This window comes from Protopterus annectens, chromosome 1.part1 (assembly GCF_019279795.1).
Source record: "Protopterus annectens isolate FY-2018-M chromosome 1.part1, PAN1.0, whole genome shotgun sequence".
NCBI lineage: Eukaryota > Metazoa > Chordata > Ceratodontiformes > Protopteridae > Protopterus > Protopterus annectens.
Window position 1 is genome coordinate 1337839032 of NC_056726.1, and position 26487 is coordinate 1337865518.

At 37.4% G+C, this 26487-nt stretch overlaps 1 protein-coding gene across 2 annotated transcripts in view; it reads left to right on the forward strand.

The window, feature by feature from the left end:
* The first annotated feature begins 21142 nt into the window (after positions 1-21142).
* SKOR2 (SKI family transcriptional corepressor 2) overlaps positions 21143-26487 on the forward strand; it is a 146843-nt gene continuing 141498 nt past the window's right edge. For both annotated transcript variants that reach the window (XM_044081806.1, XM_044081814.1), the window contains exons 1-4: positions 21143-21552; positions 23187-24991; positions 25875-25932; positions 26307-26378. In XM_044081806.1, coding sequence (XP_043937741.1) covers positions 23234-24991; positions 25875-25932; positions 26307-26378 — 1888 coding nt within the window. In that variant the 5' untranslated portion in view covers positions 21143-21552; positions 23187-23233. The remainder of the gene's footprint in view (positions 21553-23186; positions 24992-25874; positions 25933-26306; positions 26379-26487) is intronic.

Genomic DNA, 26487 nt, shown 5'->3' on the forward strand with positions numbered 1-26487 from the left:
TATCAGGCATGCATCCACCTGCCGTGTTTCTTGTTTTCTACTTTCCCTACCCAGTCATGGCAAAATGTGCCTTGTAGCTGGTATACTGCATATCGCCTTTGTTCTGCTTTGACACTTTGCTGATTTCTTTGCAGTACATCCCCTCCCCTTCCCTGTTCTGCAGGTAGCTGCTTGCAGCCTTGTTAGCTGTTGTCAATGGCCCACTGTAGGCTCCTGGGTGTTAATTAGTCATTTGTACTCCAATTTCACTGCTGCAGTATTTCCTTATTTCTTTCCTATATCCTTCCTGTTGTGCGCGCCTCACATACCCATTTACCAGGTTTACACGCGTTTTCATCTCCGTTCACATGCATACTCGGTTACTTTGTGTACTCTCAGCTAAGCATAACTATGGGCAATTCGACACACCCCTATCCTGCAGCTTTGCCTAGCTAGGGGCAGACCGGTTTAGCAATGCTCCAATGTGCTTATAGCAATAGCGACACACACCCTCTCTTGATGTCATATGTATCTCAAGGGCTCACCTCGGTGTTATAACACTATGTTGTGAGGTGCATCCTTACACCAGCGGGGAATCTGTGATTCACTATTACTCCTCTCATTTGCATGGCATTGCCTACTAATTCCTAGCTACTGCGCATAACACTGTCACTGCCCCTTAGCAGCCCTTGCGCCATGAGTATGGTGTAGCATGCCTGCCATTGACTATTATGGGGAAATTGTGATATGTGTTTCATTGCAGTTTTATTTTATATTTTTATATATTCCTTGCGATCCCCTTTGCGCACTGCTGCCCTGCGCTTCCACATCATGATAGTGCGACTATATATATTAAATGTTAATTTTCTATTTTGTACATTTTTTTTTATGCCAATGGCTATATATTTAGCCATTGGTATATATTAACAATATAATATATGTTTTTGGTCGGCTGTCATGGCTTTGATTTTATGTTTGCAAAAATGTAAACCATTTTCTACGGTTTACATTTCTGCATGCTTACACTACGCCTGCACCACTTCCTGAATTGCTACATACCTTCATTTGCATGCTACACTATTGTACATGGGGTAATTAGCGTACAAGGCTCAGGAGTTGTGCAGGCGTAGTGTACGCGGGTAGTGCACATGGGAATAGCTCGTACCTGAATCGCTCGGTGGCCATCTTTGGTGTTAGAATGCCGATGCTACGCCTGTACCTGGCGCAAGCTTCATGAATCCTGGGGATTATGTGATACCAAGAACAGATTCAACTTTGCTTTACGCAAAACTCAGCAAAGAATAAATATTTCAGTGTATTTCATACAAATGCACGTGTCTAGTAGACAGACTTTCATTAGCAGCCAACCTCTCATCTAATTTAATAACTGTAATCTTCAATGAATTCCCATAAAACCACAAACTGTATGTGGAACAGATCAAAATATAAATCAAAGTCAGGGTCCTTCTATAATATCAGGAACAGTTTCAACTTTGCTATATACAGAATTCAGCAGGGAATAAATATACCAGTGTATATCATGCAAATTCATGTTATTCCTGTAATACTAGCTTTTAAAATAAGAAAAGACTGTAAGTTTTTTTTTTTTCATCCATAGCTTGCATTTAGTGACAATCATACTCAATGATTTGTCAGAAAGCCACACATTTTTGACACAGCCCAAAACTATGATGAAAAGTCAGGAGCATTCAGTGATATCAGAGAGGGTTTCAGCTGTCTTTCACACAGCTATCAGAGAATAAAAATTCTAATGTACTTCATATAAATGCACCCTTGTCCTGTAAAGCTAGAGTTTAAAACAATCAAATCAAAGGAGAATAATGTGCTTTCATCCACAGTCAGCATCTCCACATCTCACCCACTCCCAGTTCAGGGGCTACAATCCTGAATGTTTATTAGAAGACCAAAAAATGTTATGAGACACAGACAAATACAAGAGGTAAAGCCAGGGACAGTTTGCAAAATCAGTTTCAATTTTTTTTAAGCACAAACCAGGACAAAGGTATCATATATAAAGCATCATTTGTGGGAAGGAATTACAAATACCACACACTGGCCAGTGTTTACAAGCACGTTATAAAACTATAATCAGAATATCAGAATAAAGCTCATTATTTACAGGACAGAAATGTATGAATAAAAAATCTTTACTGTTTTAGCATCATTTTTTCCAGAACTAGGAATGAGAAGTTTCAAAAAAGAGCAGGTTGTATCCAAATGGCAGCAGAGAGATGGGACAGAAGGAAAGTTAACATTTACAGTCAAGCAGCGGGAAACTAAAATGCAATACCAGTATTTCCTAAGCATACCTCTTAGCTTCTTTACTAGATGATTCTGTACAAAGTCAAAAATATTGAATAACAATGGCCCAAAATGAAAGGCAATTTTAAAATGTACTCTGGTTCACTTAAAAACTAACAGAACAACAGATTTTGCATCAGTATACATTTTCTGAAAAATATACTGTGGTGGTGGTGCTGCGGTAGCGTTGTCGCCTCACAGTAAGATGTTCTCCTGTTTGATTCTTAGCTGGAGCGTCTTCTGTGTGGAGACATGTGTGAATGGGCGTACCTTCGATGAAGATTGTGTGCCAGGGCTGGCAACTCGGCATGTAAAAATCTTCTGCCAACCATTAGTGGACCGGAGTTCCGCTGTGGCGACCCCTAACTGGGAAAAGCCGAAAGACTCAACATACATTTTCTAAAAAATAAGAATGATGATTTTTGAATCTCTAGCATTATCTGACTGCAATCCTCAATGACTGACCAAAAAGAAAACATAACATTTTATGAGGACGAGGGAAATTATATGAGACTAAAGTCAGGGGCATTCTGCAAAATTATGGACAGTTGAGATGTGTTATCACAAGGTGGAAATGGAACTTAAATAGCTATATAGCACTAGAGTCCTGTAAAAAATGCCTACAACCAAATAACACTTATGCTCCTGCCAGGGAGCTTTATTTGATTGGCTGTCTCAGATGCAGCAGACTGAGGTCATCCCAACACCAGTATCAGTAGTGAATTTTCAATTTTTTGGTATAATGGCTTTAGTCAAAGTTAAAGTCAAAGTAAACTTTAATGTCATTTAGAACTACATGTGTAGTTTAAATTGAATTTCGTGCATCAGCTCAATTCTTGAGATTTCAAAGGAAAGTGAAACAACACATACAAGTAGAGGAATAAACATAACTAACAAATACAATACTACTCCTAATACACACAAGAAAGAGCAGAGACATTTACCAACACTCATATATGAAAAGAATATCCTCCCCTGTGTTAAATTAACTAAATTAAATTAACTAACCTATTTAAAGTAGAACAAAACACACTACAGATTGAAATGCCTAGGTTATTTGTCTAATATTGCACTTGAGTGAGTTAAATAATACTAACGATGGATATAATAAAAAATTGCACTTATTTGGAAGATATGTAAGTGTATATTATATATTGCACAAATAAATAACAATTGACTTATCATGTGTCCAGATCCCTGGGACTAGTGCCCAAGTTCAGAAGTCTAATCACAGTAGGGTAGAAACTGTTAGTGAATCTTGTAGTCCTGCAGCGGATGCTGCAATACCTCCTGCCCAATGCCATATGGTTAAACAGTCCATGTGCAGGATGCATGTTGTCCTGTATTATTTTGGTGGTCTTTTCAATGCTTCTTGCAAAATAAAGATGTATAAATTGAAGACTGGAACCTGTTACCTTCTCTGAAATATTCATCACTCTCTGTAGCTCCTTCCTTTCTTTAACCATGCAGCTTCCAAACTACACTGTGAATTTGCAGGTGAGGATGCTGTCTATTGCACATCTATAGAAGGTGGAAAGAACAAGAGGAGGAAGCCTAGCTTTTTTCAGCCTTCTTAAAAAGTAGAGGCATTGGTGCTATTTCTTGACCAATTGGCTGGTGTTTTCCCACCACGAGAGATCCTCTAATATGTGAACACCCAGGAATTTTGTACTCTTACCCTCTCCACACTCTCACCATTGATTCTGAGCACTGGGTGGTTTGTTCTCCTTTTTCTGAAGTTGATGATAATCTCTTTGGTCTTACATTCAGGTAAAGGTTGTTCCCCTCGCACCAACTGATCAGAGATGCCACCTCCTCTCTTTATGCCATTTTATCCTCATTTGTGATGAGTCCCATGACTGTGGTGTCATGAGCAAACTTGATGACATGGTTAGACTTGTGCTTAGCATAGCAGTCATGGGTCAGGATGGTGAATAACAGTGGGCTAACACATCCCAGTGGAACCCTGGTGTTAATCGTGATGCACTTTGATGTGTTCTTACCTGAACACACCCTCTGTGAACTCTCAATCAGGAAGTCCAGGATCCAGTTACAGAGATGTTTACTGATTCCTAAATGTGCCATTTTTTTTCTATCAGCTGCATTGGTACTACCATATTAAATACAGAGCTGAAGTCTATGAACAGCATCCTCACATAGTTGTCTTTGCCCTCTAAATGCTCAAGGAAGATGTGTAGTGCTACTGATATGGCATTGGCCATGGGTCATTTTATCAGCAATATAACTGAAAATTATGTGTGAATTACCGAGGCAAGAGAACAAGTCTTAATCGGAGGATGGTGTCCCTTGGTAAAATAGATGGCAACATTAAGGAAGTAAAAAAGTTAAACTGCAGGGGATCTAGCTGTTTTAACTGTGACAATACCTTACTATTTTTTTTTTATCCAAGGAATTTCTGTTCCACTCTAGTAAGGAACCAAAAGCCACAACAAATTGGTTACACTACATGTATCAACCTCCCCAACACAGAGCTGCTGCTGTGTTTTAATGCTGGTTATATGTGTGCGTGAGGAGAGGGGGGGGGGGCATTTATCCAGTTTTTATTTATTTTTTTTAAGTAAAGAAACCTCTTTACTTAAAATAAAAAATAGATATCTGGACCACATAAAATAAGTTTTATTCCAAGCAACTGCAGTGACATGCTCCTTTGCTGGCCATGGGCCACCCTGAAGCTCTGGGCCCTGGGCAGCTGCCTAACGTATTCCCTATGATGACTGTGATTGAAAACTGTGCGTGTGTGCGCGTCTCTAAATCTCTCTCTCTATATATATATATATATATATATATGTGTGTGTGTGTGTGTGTGTGTGTGTGTGTGTGTGTGACAAAAGGTTAAAACTTAAAAGGTTTCACAGACAAACTATTTAGTAAAAAAACGCAAGAAAGTCCCAGTCATGCTACAGTCTTCACTGTGTCACTGTGTAATGCCTTAAAGCTCTTGTAGTGGAAACCATGAAATATATGCAAATAACCCCTTAAGGACACACCACCGTTTCAAAATGCCTGTGACTTTATACTTTTTTACTGGTGCATTCAGGTCAATAAAGCCAAAACCCACTAGTTGTAGACATGCCGTATTTTGCCCTTTTCTGGGCCTGTCGGTACGCCACGGTACAACATAACTGGATTGCTTTTGTATTCATAAAAGTTGCATTAAAAACATTGCTGTTTCTTCAAAGCTGTCATTAGTACGATACATAAGAGAACTGCATGACAATGAAGGTGTGGCCTTTATCTGTTTTTTTTTTTTTTTTTTTTGCCTCTTGTAAAAGTTGCAGCTCTACTCTATACTGGGTACTCCCTGTCTCCTTTCTGTCTTACTGTGAAGTCGAGGAGGATCAATAGCCATCATGCAAAATATTATTTTGGTAGCAGAACTTGAATGAAGTTCAGAAATTCAGATAACTAGGTGTGTATTATGCTAAACTGTGTTTCACCCAGAATGATTCAGGCGCATGACAAGCATTCCATTCATCAAAACCCAGTTCCTGATTGAAACCCTGATTGTCAGAAGAAAGCAGGCAAGTCACTGGTGGAACCAAAACAGTGTTTAAAACTGTAATTAATAAATGCTTTGATGGTTACTCGCGTGAAGTTGCCCCACCCACTTAATGACATCACTTTACAGTACTGCGTTAAAAGGGTGATTAGTTGAAAAGCTGTCCCCTTAATTTGTGCACCAGTATATGCGCATATATAAGGAAAATCTGTTTCAGACGATTTCAGATTATAGGTGGGGACAATTTTAAAATACAATAATTAATGAATACTGCATCAGCACATAATTCATGTAAATTAACATAATAGCCCAGAATATAAATGCCATTTCTCTGTTATCCAGCAGTATTTGTGACTTGGCTGCTGCAACTGAGAAGTGAAGCTTATAAAAAGAAGCAAAACAATTAGTAGCGCTTGATTACTGTCTTCTGATGTTACCTTTCTTCTCTTGCTAACTGATACCATAAGAGTTACACACTGCTGCACCTGTGATTTAACAGAACTGGCCCGCTGAAATAGTAGGAGGTGTGTAGAAGCAACCAAACCAGCCATGCAGTAAAGGATGTCTACTACATTCTGCTGTTATTCTAATTTGTGACTGTGATAGTCCGCATCAAAACTAATCACGATAGCTGTATGGGAAAATATTGGCATCACAGCATATCAACAGTCCTGTACTGCTTTGCGCTATCAGCTAGACTGAATGATAGTAGCCAGAAACTAGTGATGTCTTACACACTGGGTTGGACTTCTTGATCTTGAGATTTTATGTTTATATACAACGCATTTTCCCAGTATAACACTCGCTGGTAAATTTTGCAAAGGGTTTTGAACTCATAGTATTAAGGTAGACCTGCCCCTTCAAACTCAAAATGCTACAGTAAAATACTATGCATGCCTGAGTAAGCACCTTAAAAACGTCAGCATTCCCCCTACCAACCAGAAATCTTCCCAGCTAACAACACCGGTGGGTTTACCCAACGTAACTCAATACTCAGCGATATCCTTAATTCCATGCAGCTAAAAGGCTGTTCTCTTAATGAATTACTAATGAGCCGAAATTGGACAGCAGGCTTAATTAAAGCACAGAGGCAATGTGTTTACTACAATGTAATTGAAGTCATTAGGATTAAAGCTTTTTTCTGAAGTACGCCACCAGCCCCCACCATCTTTATCAACTGATATATAAAATAAAAATATATACAAATCAGTTCTAATAGTGAAACTATTTTAAAGTTCACCTGCACTTTAATTAATCAGTTGATGTACAGCTGAAATAATTAAAAAGAGATTTTACTTGACGGGAATATTGACGTTAATTAAAAGAAAATGACTTCACGTCGTACTGACTGTAAGAAAGTTAAAGTATTTTGGAAGGGAATTTATAAAGATGTTAGCAACCGATATTTTAATTTAAGTAAATTGTGTGCTGTAATAAAATGATGCATTTTTCATATGCACCACCTGTGATTTAGAGTCACCTGTTTTGGAGAAAAATACAAAGTGCTGTGCTTGCCACCCCCAAATTATTATTTACAGCCACCAGTGGTGTAGGTGGGCATATTCAGTGCACTCAAATAAGTACATTTTTCTGAACATCTGTCAGAAATGTTATAGCTCAAAGAGCAAAGAAATGTTTAGAAGGGTCTAAACGAGTGTATGTTGCATAGAGCTATGAAAAACAAACTTGTGTGACAAGAATAGACCTGTAAACATAACTTTTTATTGTTAAAAGTAGCAACAGTTAAAAATAGTGTGCGTTTTTCCGAAGTGTAGAAGAGCAACACTTTGAGGGTTGAGTACCTTTTTTAAATATAGGCGGGTTGTGGGGCAACAGTATAACGTTTTAGTACAAATTTTAGATGTCTGGCTACACCCCTGTTTACAGCTAGGCATCTGATGTCATTGCTGGAAGCGGGAGTAGTGAAAAACAAAAATAACACCAAGTACTGTTTATTCTGATTTTGTTTCAGGTATATTAAACTCTTCTGTGATTAGATGGATGCTGCTTGCACGTCGGTTTGTTGAATGAAAAATGCATTGCGTTTTGCGGGTGTTAAACTGCACTGGGATACATAACTTCGCCTTACCAATCTTTACCTTCAAAAATATATTTGTCTCTGGTGACAAGTTCAGATATTTGGAAGTTTCCGTAAAGCAAACCTAGCACTGAAATAACACATTTTTTATGTAAACTGCGCAGTTTAATTGAAGACAGTATCAAAGATCTTAAACAAATGTACCCTCCTCAATGATGAGGTAATTATATGTATAATGTTATTATAAAATTAATTGGTCGATTTAATGAAGGCAATTAATCTTTAATTGCAAATTACAGAATTCCTTTAATTGTTTTTTTTTACCGTCTGTTAGTGAAGGTTCTTAAAGTAAGTACATATATATATATATATATATATATATATAGAGAGAGAGAGAGAGAGAGACAGACAGACGCGGGGTAAAGGGTAGGGGATATTATTTATTGAAAGTTTGCTTCGTTTGAATTGTCTGCATTTCTCGAGATTGAAGGCTTATCCTGTACTGACTCAGTGAAATGTTTGTGTGCATACATCTCAAATTACATTCACCTGTGTTGCCTGGAAGTTGTTAGAAAACTGAGTAAAATATAACAAATGGGGGAGGGCATGTAATCCAGCCGTAGCAGTTTACAATACGATGCTGGCAGAGAATAATAATATCCAAAACTACTACCGAGCCCATAAAGTAGTTTAGCAGAACATAAAAGCAAAGCTTGAGTTTAAGTTCATAACGTCATTTTGACATCTGTAGTATTAGTGGCAAGTTTATACTACAGATGTTTTTTTTTTTTACATCTGTAGTATTAATGGCAAGTTTAAGAGACTGCGGTGGTGGTGCTGCGGTAGCGTTGTCGCCTCACAGTTAGACGTTGCCTGTTCGATTCTCAGTTAGAGTGTTTTCTGTGTGGTGACATACGTTAAGGGACCTTCCTTAAATGAAGGTTGTGCCCGGTAAGCCAGCACGTAAAACTCTACTATCAATCATTAGCGGACCGGAATTCCGCTGTGGCGAACCCTCACCGGGAAAAGCCGAAAGACACAAACAAGTATTAGTGGCAAGTTTCACTATGTGTACCTTTAATAAGAATGATTCATATTATTCTTTTGCGTAGTTCTAAAATCCTGATTAGGATGTGATTATTTTGCTGAAGCTTTCCAAAGTGGTTTCTTTAAAAGCAAAAATAACAAGAGCATTTATGCACATAAGCATCATATGCAGGAGCTGTCCTTTCAGAACCTCGTTAACTACAGGAAGTGATGCAGACAGTTAAAACTGGAAAGGATTCGGTGCACATTGGGCTGAGCACTTAATATCTCATTGCAACAGAGTGATGTGTGGAGGTTTTATAAGCAGAAATTTGAAACAATGTGATGATTATTAGAACATTGTTTCCCCTTGTATTATACTCTATAATGTGTTTAACTGCTGCTATAACTTGTCACATACCCCAGTTGTCCCAGATTTTCAGCGACATTCCTAATTTTGGCTCAGGTGTTTTGTCCCTCCAAATCCCTCCTAAAACTGGTGATATTGGGAAATAGAGTAGTGGATCATACTTATAATAATAATAGTTAGAGTTAAATGTTTAATTAAAAAATGCATGTCAGTTCATATTCTCTTATTCCGTCAACTTCTCAAACTGATAGTAGTAATATTTTTAAAAAGTGTCCCTGATTTTCTCTTATCATTTCTGGATGTGTCCCTGATTCTGGGGGTAAAATGTTAAGAGCTAACCACCCTTCCATCTTGTTAGTGCAAAAAAATTACTGAAACTTACAAGTCTCTTCCTAGTTAGGGTTTCAAGAAGTAAATATTCGAGGCAGATGCAATACCAGGAAGCACAAAGGTCTTATTTTTCTGACTTTTAATAGTTTCTTTACAATTATCTGTGACTAAAATGAGGAATATACAGCGGTAACAACTACTTGTGTCAAAATGAAAAGTAATTAAACACACTTATCAGAAATCCGATCCCAGTGAGAAAAGAAAGGGCGGTTGACATACATCTCCACATTATTTTATCAGTAAAGGAAGGACATCAGTCCCTTAATGAGGATCAGTTATGAGTCTTAAAATGTTTCTATAAACACTTGTATTTTAATATGTTATTATTATTATTGTTGTTAAATTTTCTGCATATCAGAAGTCCAGGCACTTCCAGGTGTCCTGAGCTGTAAATTACTTTTTTTCTTTCTTTCCTTTCGTTTCCTGGGACATCAAAATTGTTTCCTACTAAGTTTTGCTTTCCATACATTAGCCGTTGTCACACCGCCAACACACACTCACATATACACACACAAACACACGAACACACACGTGTGAGTGTAAGTCGGCGCCCTTGTGTGTCGCGTTCTTCCGGGTAATCAGTTTAATAAATTTTAACATTGTTTAAATGGTGCTGGTCAAGAACAGGAGTGGCATGATGTTAATCCATTTCTTAACTGCTAATATTTTCCTCCAGCTGCATTAATTGGATACAATATAGGAATGAAGACTTCAACAGGTGTATATATATACCCCCCCCCCCCCACACACACACACACACACACACACATTCACAAGAATATATGTCTTATAGTTATTTGCGGATGCAAAGACACACACACACACACACACACACACACAATCTCTTAAGACCTTTAACTGAAATTATAAGTAGATGTTAAAAGGTACAAAATTACACAAATGTGTCCCTTTCTGTTATCCGCTTGTTTGAATTATATCACACAACCATCAGATTTAGCAAAGCTAATACTCTACAACTGGTCTCTGCTTCTTCAAGAAATAAACGCTATTGCAAAATGCATTAAATCAAGGCCTGACCTTCACCTTTCTGCTAAAGCTTGACCTGTTTCTTAACTGGGATGAAGAAACGCAGTATGAAACAGCATGTGCATATATCCATTATCCTGTAACTATACTAACTTTTATGACATATGACAAGCAGATATACTAACTTTTTACAGCATATAGAAGTGCATCATGTTTGCAGATGTTACCTAGTCTACTGTATTAGTCCGTAGTACAACTTAGCAATGACGTAAGTACAATGAGGCACTTTAAAGTATTTAGTTTTATCACACTTAGTTCTATATATCAATCAATCATTTCACTTAACTACTGTCTGCTTTCCTTAAAAGCAGTAGGATTTATGCCATAATAATATTATAAGAATAATATTCAAATATACATATTTTCCATTTTAGGAGAAAACTGCTGGCAAAAAGTACACGAAATCTGAACTGTCACAGTACCAGGGAAACAATACATTTCTTAGAATTTGACATTTTAGACCATAAGTAATTCACCATAACTAATAATTACACACACTACTTTTAAAACGGTCAATTTGCTTTATTCACTTTATACACACATGATCTACCTCTTCTGTATAACTTAAGTTTATTTTGAATGATAACCATACAACAGAATGAACATTATAATGAAACCGAGGACACTAATGTAAAATGAATTAATCCAAAATGCCAACAGAGTAAGTATCATCTTCCACAAATCCTCCATGTAACTCTTCCATTTCCAGTATATGAAAATAGCATTGCTAAAAATTATAACACTTTATCACATCGGGAACAAACTTAAATTTGCCTATACATAGAGGAATCAAAACTTGTAAAAAGAATGCACTTGCAATGGGCAGATGACCACAGTTGAACATATATTTGGACTTTTAGACAATAGTATTGTAGGAATCTGGGATAACCAGTATTTCCTTTCCAGTAACATATTTAGGTTTCATATTATTTTGTTTCATATTAGATTCATTGTCCACTGCGGAATGCAATGCCTCATTACCCACTAAAATCTTTGCCATATGTTTATACCACCACTAGCAGTGTCGTGGGTAGTATTGCTAAAGGGCATTTTCCATTCATGTAACTATTACTGGGTATCATTTGTCCTCCACATGTACACAAAATACAGGCATAACTTACTTATAGACCATTTATCCCTTCTAGCGCTGCTTCATCAAAAATATTTTACTATAAACTCTTTCAGTAAAAAGTGTCCTAAGTTCACCAATGTCCCTTTAAAGTAGTCAGTTGGGACAAGCGAACCACTTGATTTGTATCACTCTGTTCTTGATATACTGTGATGATTGCTATCAAAATGTAAATAATTATTTACAAAGGTAGACTTGTTACGTATGCTGGATGTGAATCTGTATGACGTCTCATCAGAATCAGTTTGAACATCAAGAAAGGAAATCCCCATTTAAACATTAACTGCAAGAGGCATGAAACCGGAACGCAAGCTACTCTAAGAAACAGCAGAGAAGTATCATACCTTTCAGCCTCTTTGTGCAAGAAACCTGGATAAAGTCTAAATAATAGGGGAACAAAGGCTCCAAAATAGGGAGAGATTTTAAATATTCCTCTTATAAACTTAGAAAGTTGCCAGAATAACAGGTTTTGTGTGTGCATGCATTTCTGAATGATATGAAGTCTGAACCTCAAATGTATATAATTATTTAGTGACATCGATCCTGGGCGATCTACCAGAAAAACACAAATTTTATGAGAAGAACAAAAATATGAAACAAAAAGCTGGACATTCTGCGAAAAGCTGGACAATTAAGAGGTAATTGCTCCTCTTCCAATCAGTTACTAATCATCTACACAGCAAGCACATGACAGAGCACTCTTAAAATCAAACTTGTACTAAAGCGTGTTCTCCTGCCTGGCCAAAACAAAATTAGGAAAAAACTGAGGATCGTTTAATTTGTTCGATTTTAATTTAATTTTAATAAATTGGATTTAATAAAGTGTTCGCCTTTTAGCATTTAATGAGATACTTTGAATTGCATTTGATCTGATGACGTATATTTCCTAGAAGGCAAATACATGTTTGACCGAGCCCCTTTGCCTTTTTTTAAATGAGTGAGCTTTAAAACACAATTTCCACAGGTACTCCAATACTTTTTATTTGCTCATATAACAAAGCAGTTTACAAAATCAGCTAAAACTGAGAAGTGTTTTAAAATTATCATTTTTACCGCAAAGAACCAAACCCTGCGTTGCTGCCACAGGAAGTCATACAGATGTAATAACGGTGAAGAAATTAACTGTATTTGTGGGAAGAAGCATTACTAAAACTTTAGCAATTATGTCCAAGTTTACTGGTGTAGCTCCCCGTCATATAATGTACAAGATTCTAACGAGCCAGGAGAGCAACAAACTAGGTTACACGATCTAAAGTGATATTTAATAACCAGTTAGTTTTCATTAATGTTCCGACTCCGAGCTTTTGACCAGGGGTTAGCCCTAAAATGACGTCACTGCAGGTTAACTTTAAGGTTAGAGCGCCCCCACCTCACCTCTGCGTGATGACAGACAGCTGCATTCAGCAATGTAGATGCGATTTCCTAGAGTTCATGAGCAAATCAACCGAAAAAATATATAAACGCTGATGTATAATTGGAAGAAACCATGTTTTATTCTAAAATAGACGTAGGCGATATTATAACTAAGGATGGCAAGGGAGAGATCAGATAATAAAGCTTTAAAACCGGATGGAAATGTGGCATAGGATATATTAAGTCAAACAGATGCCACTGAATCTGGGCATAGCAATATCTGCATGGTATTAAGCAGTTGGTCTTAAGACTTTATGTAATTACTGTAGTCTGTGTTGTCAAGCTCTTCGAAATATATATTAAAATACTAGCATACAAGTATTTCGTTTAGTGTTTCCACCTTTTCAAATGCCCAAAGGGCCAAAGCGGGATGGATGTTGTTTGTTAACTGAAACGTGAGATTTTGCAGGACAGCAGCGGGAGGGACTGGACTTCACTTTTTGCCAAAATAAAAGTTCAGTCATAGAGAACTTAAAATTGTATATGCAGTTTTACACAATATGTAGATGTTTCAGGTACAAAATAACTGATTTATTTAACTATTAAAGGACACTTACGAAATATTTTTGTCATAACATCTCATAGCATATGTCGTTTTCATGTTTCCCCCCAGGACACAACTGCTCTAATAGGGACTGTCCTTTGTAAAGAGGGATGGGTGGTATGTTTTCAACTCTAAAATGTGTTTTAGTTCTGAATTGTCTAATGCACGGTACCTCTTGTTAACACGCCCCTGGGATAAGGGGATGTCTGAAATAGGTTTCAAGTGAATCAGTGCAAGTAAACAAAGTCAAATAAATGCGTAAACAAAAAGCACAACACACACACACACACACACACACACACATACATATATATATATATATATATATATATATATATATATATATATATGCAAGTGTGTGTGTTGATATATATAGTTATCCTCCTCCTCCACTAATTTTAAGTATAACCGCTTTAAAATGCTTTCAGGCTTTAAGTTACTGACATAGTATTAAGAAGGTGAAAAATATCAATAATTCTCATATCCTTATTGTTAGCTGCCCCAGCCCATTTTCATTATCTGGTCCTCATTTATGTACTATGACATTTAGAGCAATGGTTCAACGCGGTGCTGTCCTGAATCGACCAAGAAAATAAAACGAAACATTTTCAAGAACTTGTAAGAAATGCATGTACACACAACTTTATCGGCGATGCCCTTTTTGGTACCCGACTCATACTGACAATAATCTGAAGAACTTTTGTGTCTACCCCAGACTCTCTCTGCCCTTGTGAAAGATGCACCATATTTAAGGTTTCTCTCAGCAAGGCCATTCTCAGATGAAAACTGAGATGGTTTTATCTTTTATTTTCAGTGCGCTGGATATTCGACAGAAGAGACAAAGGCCTATGAAGATGTGATCTAAATGAGCTGTGGGGTTTTCCAGATGGGACCCTCTTTGCCTTCAAGTCCCCTCCTCCAACACAGATGAGCACACGCGCGCCCTGTATACGGCTGGCATACCTTTTGCAGGCACCGTTTTTTAATCACTATGCGTCCAGGAAAGAACTGCAGGCAAATTGCATTCATTTCAGAACAAAAACATTTGCCGAGTAAAATCAGGGAAACAGCTGCAAATGTGTCTGCAAGTTTCATCAGCTCGTATAAAGACACAGATAAGTGATGCTAACTTTAAGATATGCCTCTCAAATGCTGTATGATTTGAGCATTCTGCTATGTTTTTTTTGCCCGCATATTTAGTCTTGCTCCTACTCGATTTATTTATTTACTTATTTATTCATTAATTCATTTTCTTCACAAAGTTAGGCTTTTTCGATGGCTATATTAATAAATAGCCATACTAAGCCTAGGCAAACATTCCTTTTTCTATCTACGTGGGTCTAGTATTTGAAGATCTTCTGTTCTGAAGCATCGAGTGCTCTCTCTTTTTGACACTGCTACAATTTTGAAGGTCGGTACTATCATCTGAATGCTAGTGACTAGAGGAGTAGTATACTTTAGCAGGCACAAGCAAGCAACCTATGCAAACCAAGTACGCTGGTACTATTTCTAGCATATATGCACGTACTGCAAGTGTGCATTTACCTTTTTTGTTGTAATGCAATGCTATTAGACAAGGGGTGGCTGTAGTGCTCTTTAAAAATGAACAAAATTGTCCACACTTTGAGATTCTGTGGTTAGCAAGTTCAGTATGAAAACCACCAGATGGTATTTCAATTACTGGGCTAAAGCAAAATGATAATAAAGATTGTCATTAGTCCGACTCCAAAAAAATGAATTGACAATACAACTAGTGTTATAAGATGTAGGCCTTTGCTATTAACCCGAGTGATGGAAGGAAGTATTTTTATTGAGTGTGGTAGGCTGGACTAAAACAACTGAGGTATTATCCATGCAAATAAACATGCAACATATTCTTCTGCCAAGCTTCAACATCTCCGTTTCCTACAATTAATATTAACGAGATATATATGCTATAAGATGTAGTTTCTGGCAACTGAATGAACATTTTTAGTAAAATAACCTCAAGGGTTACATTTATTAAGGATGGTTTTATATTGGAGCTAGGGTCTATCTATTACTTTTTACTGAGCAAAATAGGCAGTATTCACCAACAGTATATACAGTGTATTCAAATGTATTTAAGTTTAAAATGAGAACGAACAACGTGACTACTGATAGCTCCATCCAGTGAGTTATCTAACACGGCGGAGCAGAGCATATACTTAATGTTAGATACAGTTGTAAGATTAAGACTAAAGGAGAGAACATTACATTTTATGCAGTGTATTGCAATCATTAATATTATGAGAACTATTTCTATTTTGCTTCCACTAGCTTGGGTAAGCAGCAAGTTAATATCCCACACCTGCCACCATCCATCCATCCATCCATTTTATATATGTGCTTCCGTCCAGTTAAGAGTAGCGAGGGAAAGAACCTATCCCAAAAATCATCTGGCGCAAACAGGAATCAGTCCTGAAAGGGACGCTGACCTGCCCAAGGGCAGATAAGAAAGGCAAGCAGCAAAAATGTCTCACTGACCAGACTTTAACTTAAAACATTCGGGCTTAATATAGTTTGGGGAGTAAGGTGAGAAGGACATTAATTAGCCCGGGGAGCGTGCACTGATATCCACATCATAGCTCTTGAGAGCCAAGTGTTCTTCTTTGGCAAGTATACAAACATCGTGAATACTGTATGCACGTAACTACTCCATAGCTACAACTACAAACAACACTTTTTTTAGATTGTGCAGTAGATCTGCACATACTAAATGACAAATAGAGTCTCACATAGAGAAAATGTACTTTTTTTACATTTTAGTCAACGTTCACTAGATACTGGCATACCATGGTAAAGGGGTGAAGGAAAACATTTGACAGCTTGGAACTAGTTTTTTTTCTCAGCATGGTGTATTTCCATCTAAGATGTAGCTGATCTCATAATCCCCCACAAAATATATTAAAGGCTGAGCCACACAGGCTTCTGCATATGTGGAGACAGCAGCTTTTTCGCCCCACCCCCTTTCATTCACCCTATCTACGTCTTATAGAAAAGCACGTTTGATCGGTAGTAAGACTCATAGATTACAGCTTAGGGTACAGGGTTCACCCCTGTTTTCCGATCACAGTATTGTCTTAATTGCGCCCGTGTGTGCGCCCGCGTGTGTATGTACACACTCACACTCAACCATACATAATACACATATGCAAGTTATTTACCTAGTCACTCACACACACACACACACACACACACACACACACACACACACACATTTAAGCAATCAGCCAGGATATTTTAATATACACACATAAACACAGTGATAAACTGACTTGGGAGATTGGGAGAAGACTGGTGCAGTGTGCACATGAAAAAGGACAGCTAAAAATGTTAAATGAATTAAAATTGTCCTGGAATTTCACATCTGATATCACTTTCAGTACACTCCTGCTAAGTTTTATAAGTTGTTCACAAGTATTCTGTTAGTAATCCATATTTTACTTGTTTACTGAGCACGGACCTCATTCAAGTTGGGGTCTTAAAGTTCCTGTTCCTTCCTCAAAGTTCCACATTGAAAGAGTCTCACACATGTTGTGTTATTTTTAAGTGATTTTAAGTGAAAATAGAAATAAATAGAAATTAATCATATTAATCCATTCTATACAAGTAAAACCAACATAAACCAACCATTTTAACCATGACCTTCCTAGGTGAATTGTTTAATAGTTTTTATTAAGTGTGTTCCACATTTTGGCCATTTGTTCCACATTATGAAGGTGAGTGTTCCTCATTTTGGAGATGGAAGGTTGAGAGCTATGTTACTGAGTGACCCGTTAGCACCTCCTCGAAACGCGCGCACGCAGGCACACACACACACAGGCACGCACGCACAAAGCGAATGATGGGAGAAAACCGGAGTAGCTGGAAATAGACATAACACATATAAAACAGTAAATACCAAATCTGGAACTTTCATATTTGATAGCAAAGTACACTTTTAACATTTCCTCTGTGTACGCGGCCCACTTGTATATTCCGTAGCCCCTTAGTCAATGCAGTATGCTTTAGTCACTTTATTTTCACATCCCAAAATAAAGTCTGCACATTTCGTCTTATATATCATTTTGGGCTCATACGTCATTATTTTCTGTCACATATATGGACGACTGGCTTCAGATAAGCTGTGCAAACCCTAACCCAACTTTTTGAACACTTCAAAACTCAGCTCCATTCTTACCTCTCCGATAAATGGAAATGCAATTGCACTCTACCTACCTAATCCTGCCTAATACATAAATACATCAATTACACATAAAGTACCTTCCAGCTTACCCTATAGGGGATCAGTCTTATTTACTGTTTCCTTACAAATGTTACTTTTATACCATTCTCAGATGATGTAAAACCTCAGTACAATGGTGACTCTGTACTGCTGTGTAAATATGCATTGTATAGGATTCATGTTGCTATTTTACTTTGCTTAAGTTTTACTATATAATATTTACTATCTGCTTAACTGTTACTATTTCTACTATGTATTATGGTGCTTTTCTCCCCGGACCTCCATTGAAAACGGGCTTATTGATCCCAGTGGACCTCACCGGTCATCAAACTGGAAATAAATAAATTAATTAACACTGAAAGTGTGACAAACACTTTCAATGGCGAACTTCGGGGAACATGAACTTGTTAAGACTCAGAGTGAGGAATGTTCCCCGTAATGAGGTACACTTGAGAAGTATGAACTGAAAAATTAATTTTGAATTGGTACACAAGGGCAAAAGCAGAAGTGCATTTTTTGCAGTCTTGCTACCGATATATTGTGTCGACTGACGCGTGCTAAAACCCTATTGCACGAGCTTGTCATTGTCATTATTCTCCTCTTTGGTTGCTGACCTGGTACTCTTCTGCGCATTTTGTCAGCTGTTTTGTTAATATACATATTGCATACTTTTAGCGGCATTCTGCATCCCTTCTCATATGTGTGCTATACGAGGGTCTGTTTTGAAGACACAACCTGAATATTATTCATTTACTTAAAACAGTTAAAACGCATTTTTTTTATTTTCTATAAAAGGTTGTTCTTCGGTAATTTAATACCACTTAATGATAAGCAAATTCGGCAACTGTATTTACCTTTGCTGTTAGCTACCACAGTATACGATTAACATTGGTTTCTGTCAATGCCTGTTATCACTGTATTCCATGGACTGGGTGAACTTGCAGCAACAATATAAGAAATACAACCCCAACTGCACCATTAGCTCAGTTGTTATTCCTCTTAATAAAAAAATCATTGAAACCCAGAGGGGCAGAATGAACAATCAGTCACAAAAGTAGTACTTGTTATACACATTACTGGGATAAGCGAATACGGGTCCAGATAATGAATTCCCTTACTTTTTAATCCAACAGGAACTGAGTTCAAGCTTTCCTGATGTGCTATTTGCTAACAAACTAAAATGGTTGAATAAAGCAATTCTGTTAAAGAACATCTGTCATCACATTTATATTGCATTTATCTCTTCAGAGTTAATAGCATAGTAATACGTTTATTATATGCACAAATTTAATTTTTCGTATTTGTCAGAGTGGATTTACTTCTGTCTGTTTTAAGTAATCAAGAGCTAGCACATGTCCACATTAAACACACAACCAGAGAATATCAAAAAGGAAATCCGGTGTGAGCAGCACTTAGGGGATCAGATAACTGTTTTGAAACATGCGATATCTTACTTCATACAAATACATAAGTGGTGTGCAGAAATACTGTTATGCATTCATCTAAATAAAACAATCCCAAAATAATAGCACTTTAATGAATATATATATATATATATATATATATATATATATATATTGACTGGACCTCTTTAATAAACCAGTATAAGTGAAAAACAGACTTTTTCAAGTTTCCATGTAAGGTTTCAGTGATAAATGTTTACCAGTTCAAGAATTTAATTACATGGACTGTGTGCATGGCAAGGTGATAAGTGCACAGCAACAGCTTGGTATAAGGCAATTGCTTATGAACTGCAGGAAGACAGAAAATACCTATACGTTTAATGAGATTTTAAAACCTGCTTCACCAGGACTCTTTCAAATCATCTTCAGATGGGAAAAATTATTGTTGGAAGTCTTATTCCTTGCTTGTGGAATAATAGCGGTGTCTTTCTAATATAATAAAAATAATAATACTTCACAATACAGATTTCAGTTTATCTAGAACCTATTAGAATATAAGTAGCCGTGCAACTGGTAATTTACAAAATATACGCGCCTGACCTGTTCCAAAATGTTCGGAAAGCAGCTTAATTTTACTGGAAAAGCCGAATACTGGTCAGGACAATATTTTAACACGGAACGAGTTTGAGTCGTTCTGCTTTGCTGTTGATGTCAGTTTCACATAGAATATAAGTCATTAAAGGCATTTTCCATACTAAGAAAATCAAACAAGATAAGAAGGTAAAATCTACATATATCACATCCTTTCTGATCAGAAGTTTATAAGTTATCTTGTGTAAGAGTGAGAAATTTACGTGAATGCGTGTCTTCTTATTTACACACACACGCACGCACATATATATGTGTGTGTGTGGGCGGTATACTTTTATTTATATATATATATATACGTGTGTCTGTAATACGCGTGTGTGTGTGTGTGTGTGTGTGTGTGAGAGAGAGAGAGAGAGAAACTCTCATACACATATGACTCCTGTTGCTGTTACACTCAACTGTCTGTCACTGGGTCATGACAATTAACCCTTTTCCTAAACAAATAAATGCCAGAAGCACAAAGGTCAACAACCAAGACCACCATTTTGAGCCAGAATCTAAAGTTGTAAACTGGAATGTAACGGTAATCAGAAAACAGTCTCCTAACAAATAGGTTACCTTGGGTTAATGAAGATTATTCAATGCTCTACATAAAACGCATCTTAAGCGTTTAAGAAAGAAATGCACACGCTGCTGCTCTTGTAATACTGTACCTAAACAGCTCCAAATTCAAACCAACAAGTGCCTTGTATCGTTTTCTTCAAAGCCCAACTTTGCCTAACTGGTTGCTTTGCACCCTGGCAGAGAAAGTAGAAGTTGCCCATGCAGCCTGTGGTGTGATAATACAAGTAAAGTGGGTTGTACGTGTGTGGGGGGTATAGGTACAAAAGGCTCAACATTATCATAAACAGCAATTTTCTAAAAATAACGTTGGTATCTGTGAATCGTTTCTGCTAAAAGAAATATGCCTACCAGAATTCAGATAAACTGCATCAGAGAAGGGCAGAGCTATTTTTACTTGTCTAAAAGTTGTACCTTACTATTAGTTCACACAGGATAGTACAGTGACATACTTCATTCAGATCATGAGCATAAGTGCTGCTGTTTCGAGAGAGAAAGGGAGACAAGAGCTCAGAGCGGCACGATGTCTATTGAACAAGGAGGTGCATGTTTTGCATGTCATTGCTTTTCATGCCTTGCTAAGATGAAGCCGCGCATGTGACGTCATTGGTACAGCTCCCTAGCTTGTTCCCGCAGCTGCTCCAGAAGAACTACATAGTGCTAGAGAAAGAACTGAGCCCGGACCTGCTGTGCGTGCGCCAACTAAATCGTTAAAGGGGACAGCCCAATCTACCAGGAGTGCTGAAAAACTAGATAACTGTCCATGGTACTGCAAGTACAAAAACCGTCCAGACCAGCAACACCAATATAATAAACATTGGGTGTGATTGAAAATGCTACCAGTGTAGGAGGTGAAGAAGACCTCCCGAAAATGCTGAACAGTTCTTATCCGCACTTCTGTCGATTTCAAAAGGTAATTATAGTTATTAATTTTATAAGGCTCTTGTGAGCGTCTAACATGTTTGTTTGCATGCATTTGCTAAGTTATATTGGATTATTCTTCTGTTTGGGACTTTCTGCTGTTGCAGTTTGCTGAAATTGTTTTCTTTGTAGTTAGTGATCCCACTAACTACAATCAGCCGAACAAGATTTAGTTTTTTATTCAAGTTCCCGAATACAATAATTGCAGGGCTTTTGCATTCTTCCTGTTAGGAGCCCTTTCTTCTTGGGAATTTTATTGAGCAATAAAGTTCAAAGCAGGACTCACTGTATCCTCCTTGGACGACAGAGCAATTGCTTTAGCATTATGGTAACAGTGCGGATGATTCTTAAATGCGGTTTGCATATTAAGCATAGTATGTATTCATAAACATATTTTATACTAGCACCACATACATAATTTGCGAGCAAAACGGTGTTAGGAGACAAGATCAGTTTTACTTGCTCCTTAATAACTTGTGTCATACTCTTTCAAAATAAATTGATATATACGTATTGATATTTATACTTAATTTAGCTTGGGACTCCACTTAGCGTCCTTTATGAAACAGATTGCAACAAGTAAGCTAACTTTTACGTTGTTGTTAATAGTGTGTGTTCCATTGCTTGCTTTCGCGCGCACGTTTGTCCTGGATGATGCAGTTCTTTGCCACTCAAGCAAGCTATCTCAACATTCGTTTTATACCTTGTGCAAAACAGTTGAGTTGCTTTGTATCATAGTACAGATGTACTCCAACGCTGGCTCCTGTACTTTTGTGTAGGAATCACTACCGCATCTACTTAACCGAATAATTGTCACTTTGTGTTTTTAATTTACTACACTGGCGTGGCTGCATTACTTATCTTCACTTTCAAGCTAGCAGTTTTTGCAGGTCTCCAACAATAATTAGCAGATGAGATAAGAAAAACAGACAAATTAATGACCAGGTAGACATATAGACAGCTGATGAAAATACTGTTGTTTATCCATATTTTTGACAAATTGCTGCTTACTTTTTTTTTCCCAAACAAGCTAAAACAGTTTAGAGCACCGACTTTCTTGATGCACTGCTGCATATAACTGCATTTTCTAACACTTGGTAAAGTAGCTACAGTTTTAGTTTTCTCAATGCCCTTTATAATAATAAAAGGCGACCTGAATGACTGTTTACTGTTTATTATAACGAGCTGTTTGTTAAACCAGTGGCCTTAATACACTGAAACATTTATGCTGAACATTATCTTCATAAACTGATGAAGTTTGTATTTTCATTTGCAATGTGATTTTTTGCCCGTAATCTTCTGAAACGTTTTGCTACCTAAGTTTCATCACTGCAAGCTGTAAATTAATGTTTTTCCTGAATTTATCAAACAGATGTCCCACTGTGAGCAGTGAATCACTGGTGCACTTAATTCTCACTCAGGCAAGCAGTACACAAGATTAAGAACTCTTCAACAAAGATGGTTCAGTTTGTGGGCTTAGTTAAAAAAAAGAGACAAAGTGGTTGTGTTATTTGAAGACAGGAAGTGATTAAAGTTCGTAACATCTTCTGTACTGTACGAGCAACTGAAAAATGTGACAAGACCCAACATACATTATTTCACTTACTCGCTTATTTTATTTTGCAGTAAGAGTGGACCGAAAAAAAAACTGACATCAGTTGGTCTAAGACGATATGGACATAAGTCCCCTACCAGGACCAAATGATATCGTGATAACACCAGCAACTACCACAATCCAGCAAGACTCTTTAAACCAACAAAGAACAAACTCAATGAAGCCCAATCAAGTTGGTCAAGTAATTCTGTACGGCGTGCCCATAGTTTCCTTGGTCATCGACGGTCAAGAGAGGCTCTGCCTTGCTCAAATCTCCAACACTCTCCTAAAAAGCTATAGTTACAATGAAATCCATAACAGAAGAGTGGCTTTGGGCATCACCTGTGTACAGTGTACTCCCGTTCAGCTGGAAATCCTGCGCAGAGCAGGAGCTATGCCAATATCATCAAGGCGGTGCGGAATGATCACGAAGAGAGAGGCAGAGAGACTATGCAAGTCCTTTCTTGGCGAGAATAAGCCACCAAAGCTTCCTGATAACTTTGCTTTTGATGTAAGCCACGAATGTGCGTGGGGTTGCAGGGGAAGTTTTATTCCAGCCAGGTACAACAGCTCCAGGGCCAAGTGCATTAAGTGCAGTTACTGTAATATGTATTTTTCTCCAAATAAATTTATTTTTCATTCCCACCGCACCCCAGAAGCAAAGTACACACAGCCAGACGCTGCTAATTTTAATTCATGGAGAAGACACCTTAAGCTAACTGACAAAAATCCGCAAGATGAATTAATGTTTGCGTGGGAGGATGTTAAAGCCATGTTTAACGGCGGAAGTCGTAAAAGGGCACTGCCCCAGGGACATTGCTCAGCTCTTGATTCGGTAAAAGCAGTAAACAGCGTTATCCCTCACATGCTTACCCCCGAGCTCACACAGAAAAGGCCCAGGTTTGAAGAAGATGAAGATCTGGATAGCACACGTCTATCTACCAACAAAACTGTAAGGAATTATCCAGTCATCCCTGTCCCTAGTAAGGGTTTTGGCATGTTGCAAAAGTTTCCGACAAGTTCTTTATTTACAAATCCATACACTTTCCCTGCGTTTGGGTTATGTCACAAAAAAGATGACAATGACACTATCAATGGGCAAAAATCCAGTGGACTATCTGGACTGTTTTGGCCAGGAAGGAAGGATGCGTTTTATCCACCATTCTGCATGTTTTGGCCACCCAGAACTCCTGGTGGTCTACCAGTTCCTACCTACCTCCAACCCCAGGCTAGTGCTTTAACATCCATCACAGAAAATCCAGCACTGAGACAAGCTTTTCTGGACCTTTCAGACCAAAGTGAAGGTAGCAGCATAGCTACATCTAGGGACAGCTTATTTGAGGCAGAATGCTCTAGTCCACCAGTCAGCAGTGACTTGCGGTCATCATCTGATGGAAGGATAAACATCCTGGATGTGCCTACCTTCCAATCCAGGAAGCAAAATTATCATTCTGCATTCAGGCCTGTGGTAAAAGACTCTGAAAGCATTGCAAAACTTCATGGTACTGTAGAGGACTTGGGGTCAGAGAGACACCTTTCTCCTGGGACTAGCTGCAGTTATCAAAGTGACAGTGTAGAATCTGATGAAGAACAAGAGGTAGATGTGGAAAGTAACAAACAACAAGATGATGAAGATGAGGATGATCCCTTTGGTACCCAGTACCTTCAGACCAGGGTTTTACAAGAAGACAGTGAGGAGGGAATGAAAGACAGGCCTCCATTTTCGAACCAAGGAACAGGCTCTCATGGAGAGAAATCTGAAAGCACAGAAAACATCCCTTCTCCTCCAAAAGAATCACATTCTAATACATCCTTCGAAGAGACCTTCTTCAAAGCTGTAAATATTCTGTTTAGGCTGTTCAGCTTATTGTTTAAATATAGTCTTGGGCTGAAGGGTACATGAGCAAGACAAGATTGACATATCTGTTCAACACAGAATTTAAATATTTACTCTGATTTTATTTTTCAAAATGTATTATTTGACTGCATGATGATTACTTATGATATCTTATCAGTTTCTAGAACTACTTAACCAGATTCTTTTCATTGACACGTAAATGTGTAGCATGTAACTGATGTAATGCAGCCTTAACTGCTTACACAGTATAGCTTAAGGTTAATAGTCTGTGAACAATCCCAAAAGCCAGAGGTTATGTTCAGTGTTTAATTTTCAATGACAATGTCTAATTGCATTTTTAATGACTGGATTTGCCATCTGCAGTAAATTCACAAGCTCACAGTGACTGGAGGCTTATTCTACATTTTCTACATATAACACAACTAACTCCCTGTTGTTCCTAATATTAATTTGACATTCTCAGTAGTTTGTGCAAACATTTCTGTGTATTTATTTTTAATGGCATACTAGTTGTGTCAGATGCATAAAATAATATTATAAAGTATCTACTCTTCCACATTAAACACCCGCGCATACAAACACCCTCAGCTGCCCCATTTCAGAATTATGCCTTCAGCTATTTTAAGATTTGGACATGATTTGGAATCCTTTTCCTTTGAAACTTTATAGCTATTACCTCATTCATTAGGCAAAAATGAGTGATATGATTTATAATGCTAAGTGACTGCAGTTGCTGCAAGACAGGACATCTTGAAAAGTTAATGCTTTTTAAAATTACAGCTTGCTGTTGCTATTGTCTTTGAAAATTGAGTTAGGTTCTAAACTCTATTTTGATATCTTTCAAAATATACCATACATTCAGAATCAGAAAGGCAGAGGGAGTATTTCAGTTTCATCTGCAAAGGAAGATAGCCTACAAGGTGAGTAGAACAACATTTCCTCTAACATCTAGCAATGAAAATGCCACTTGGAAAATCCAGTCAGCTTCTTAAAATATCTCTTAATATAAAAGTGTATGTTATGCATATATTGTAAGACATTTATCCGTCTAGCTATATAAATATACTTTTATATATATTTTAAATATAGTGTGTTCTGTAAACTTGTCAGTTATGTGAGTAAATCTTTATTTGATAATATCAGTTTTTAAACTTTATGAAAGGAGTACAATATACAAGGATTTCTTTGCTTGAAGATGTTTTAGCACTAATAAACTATAGTCACCGTATAATCAAAATATGCTGCATGCTGTTAGTTACTTGCTAATATAAAATCATTTACTTATTTGTTTCAGAAGCAACAAAGGAAGCAAATGTGTCCATAACAGATCCTGAGTCAGCAGCTTCTGATTTCTGGCAGGAAATAGGTAACAATTTATTTATGAGTCATTCAAAATGCTTTTGTGATTCATGGAGTGAAGCAGATATTACACAGTATCAGAATCAAAATTTCTGAATTCAAAAAAATCCCATGAT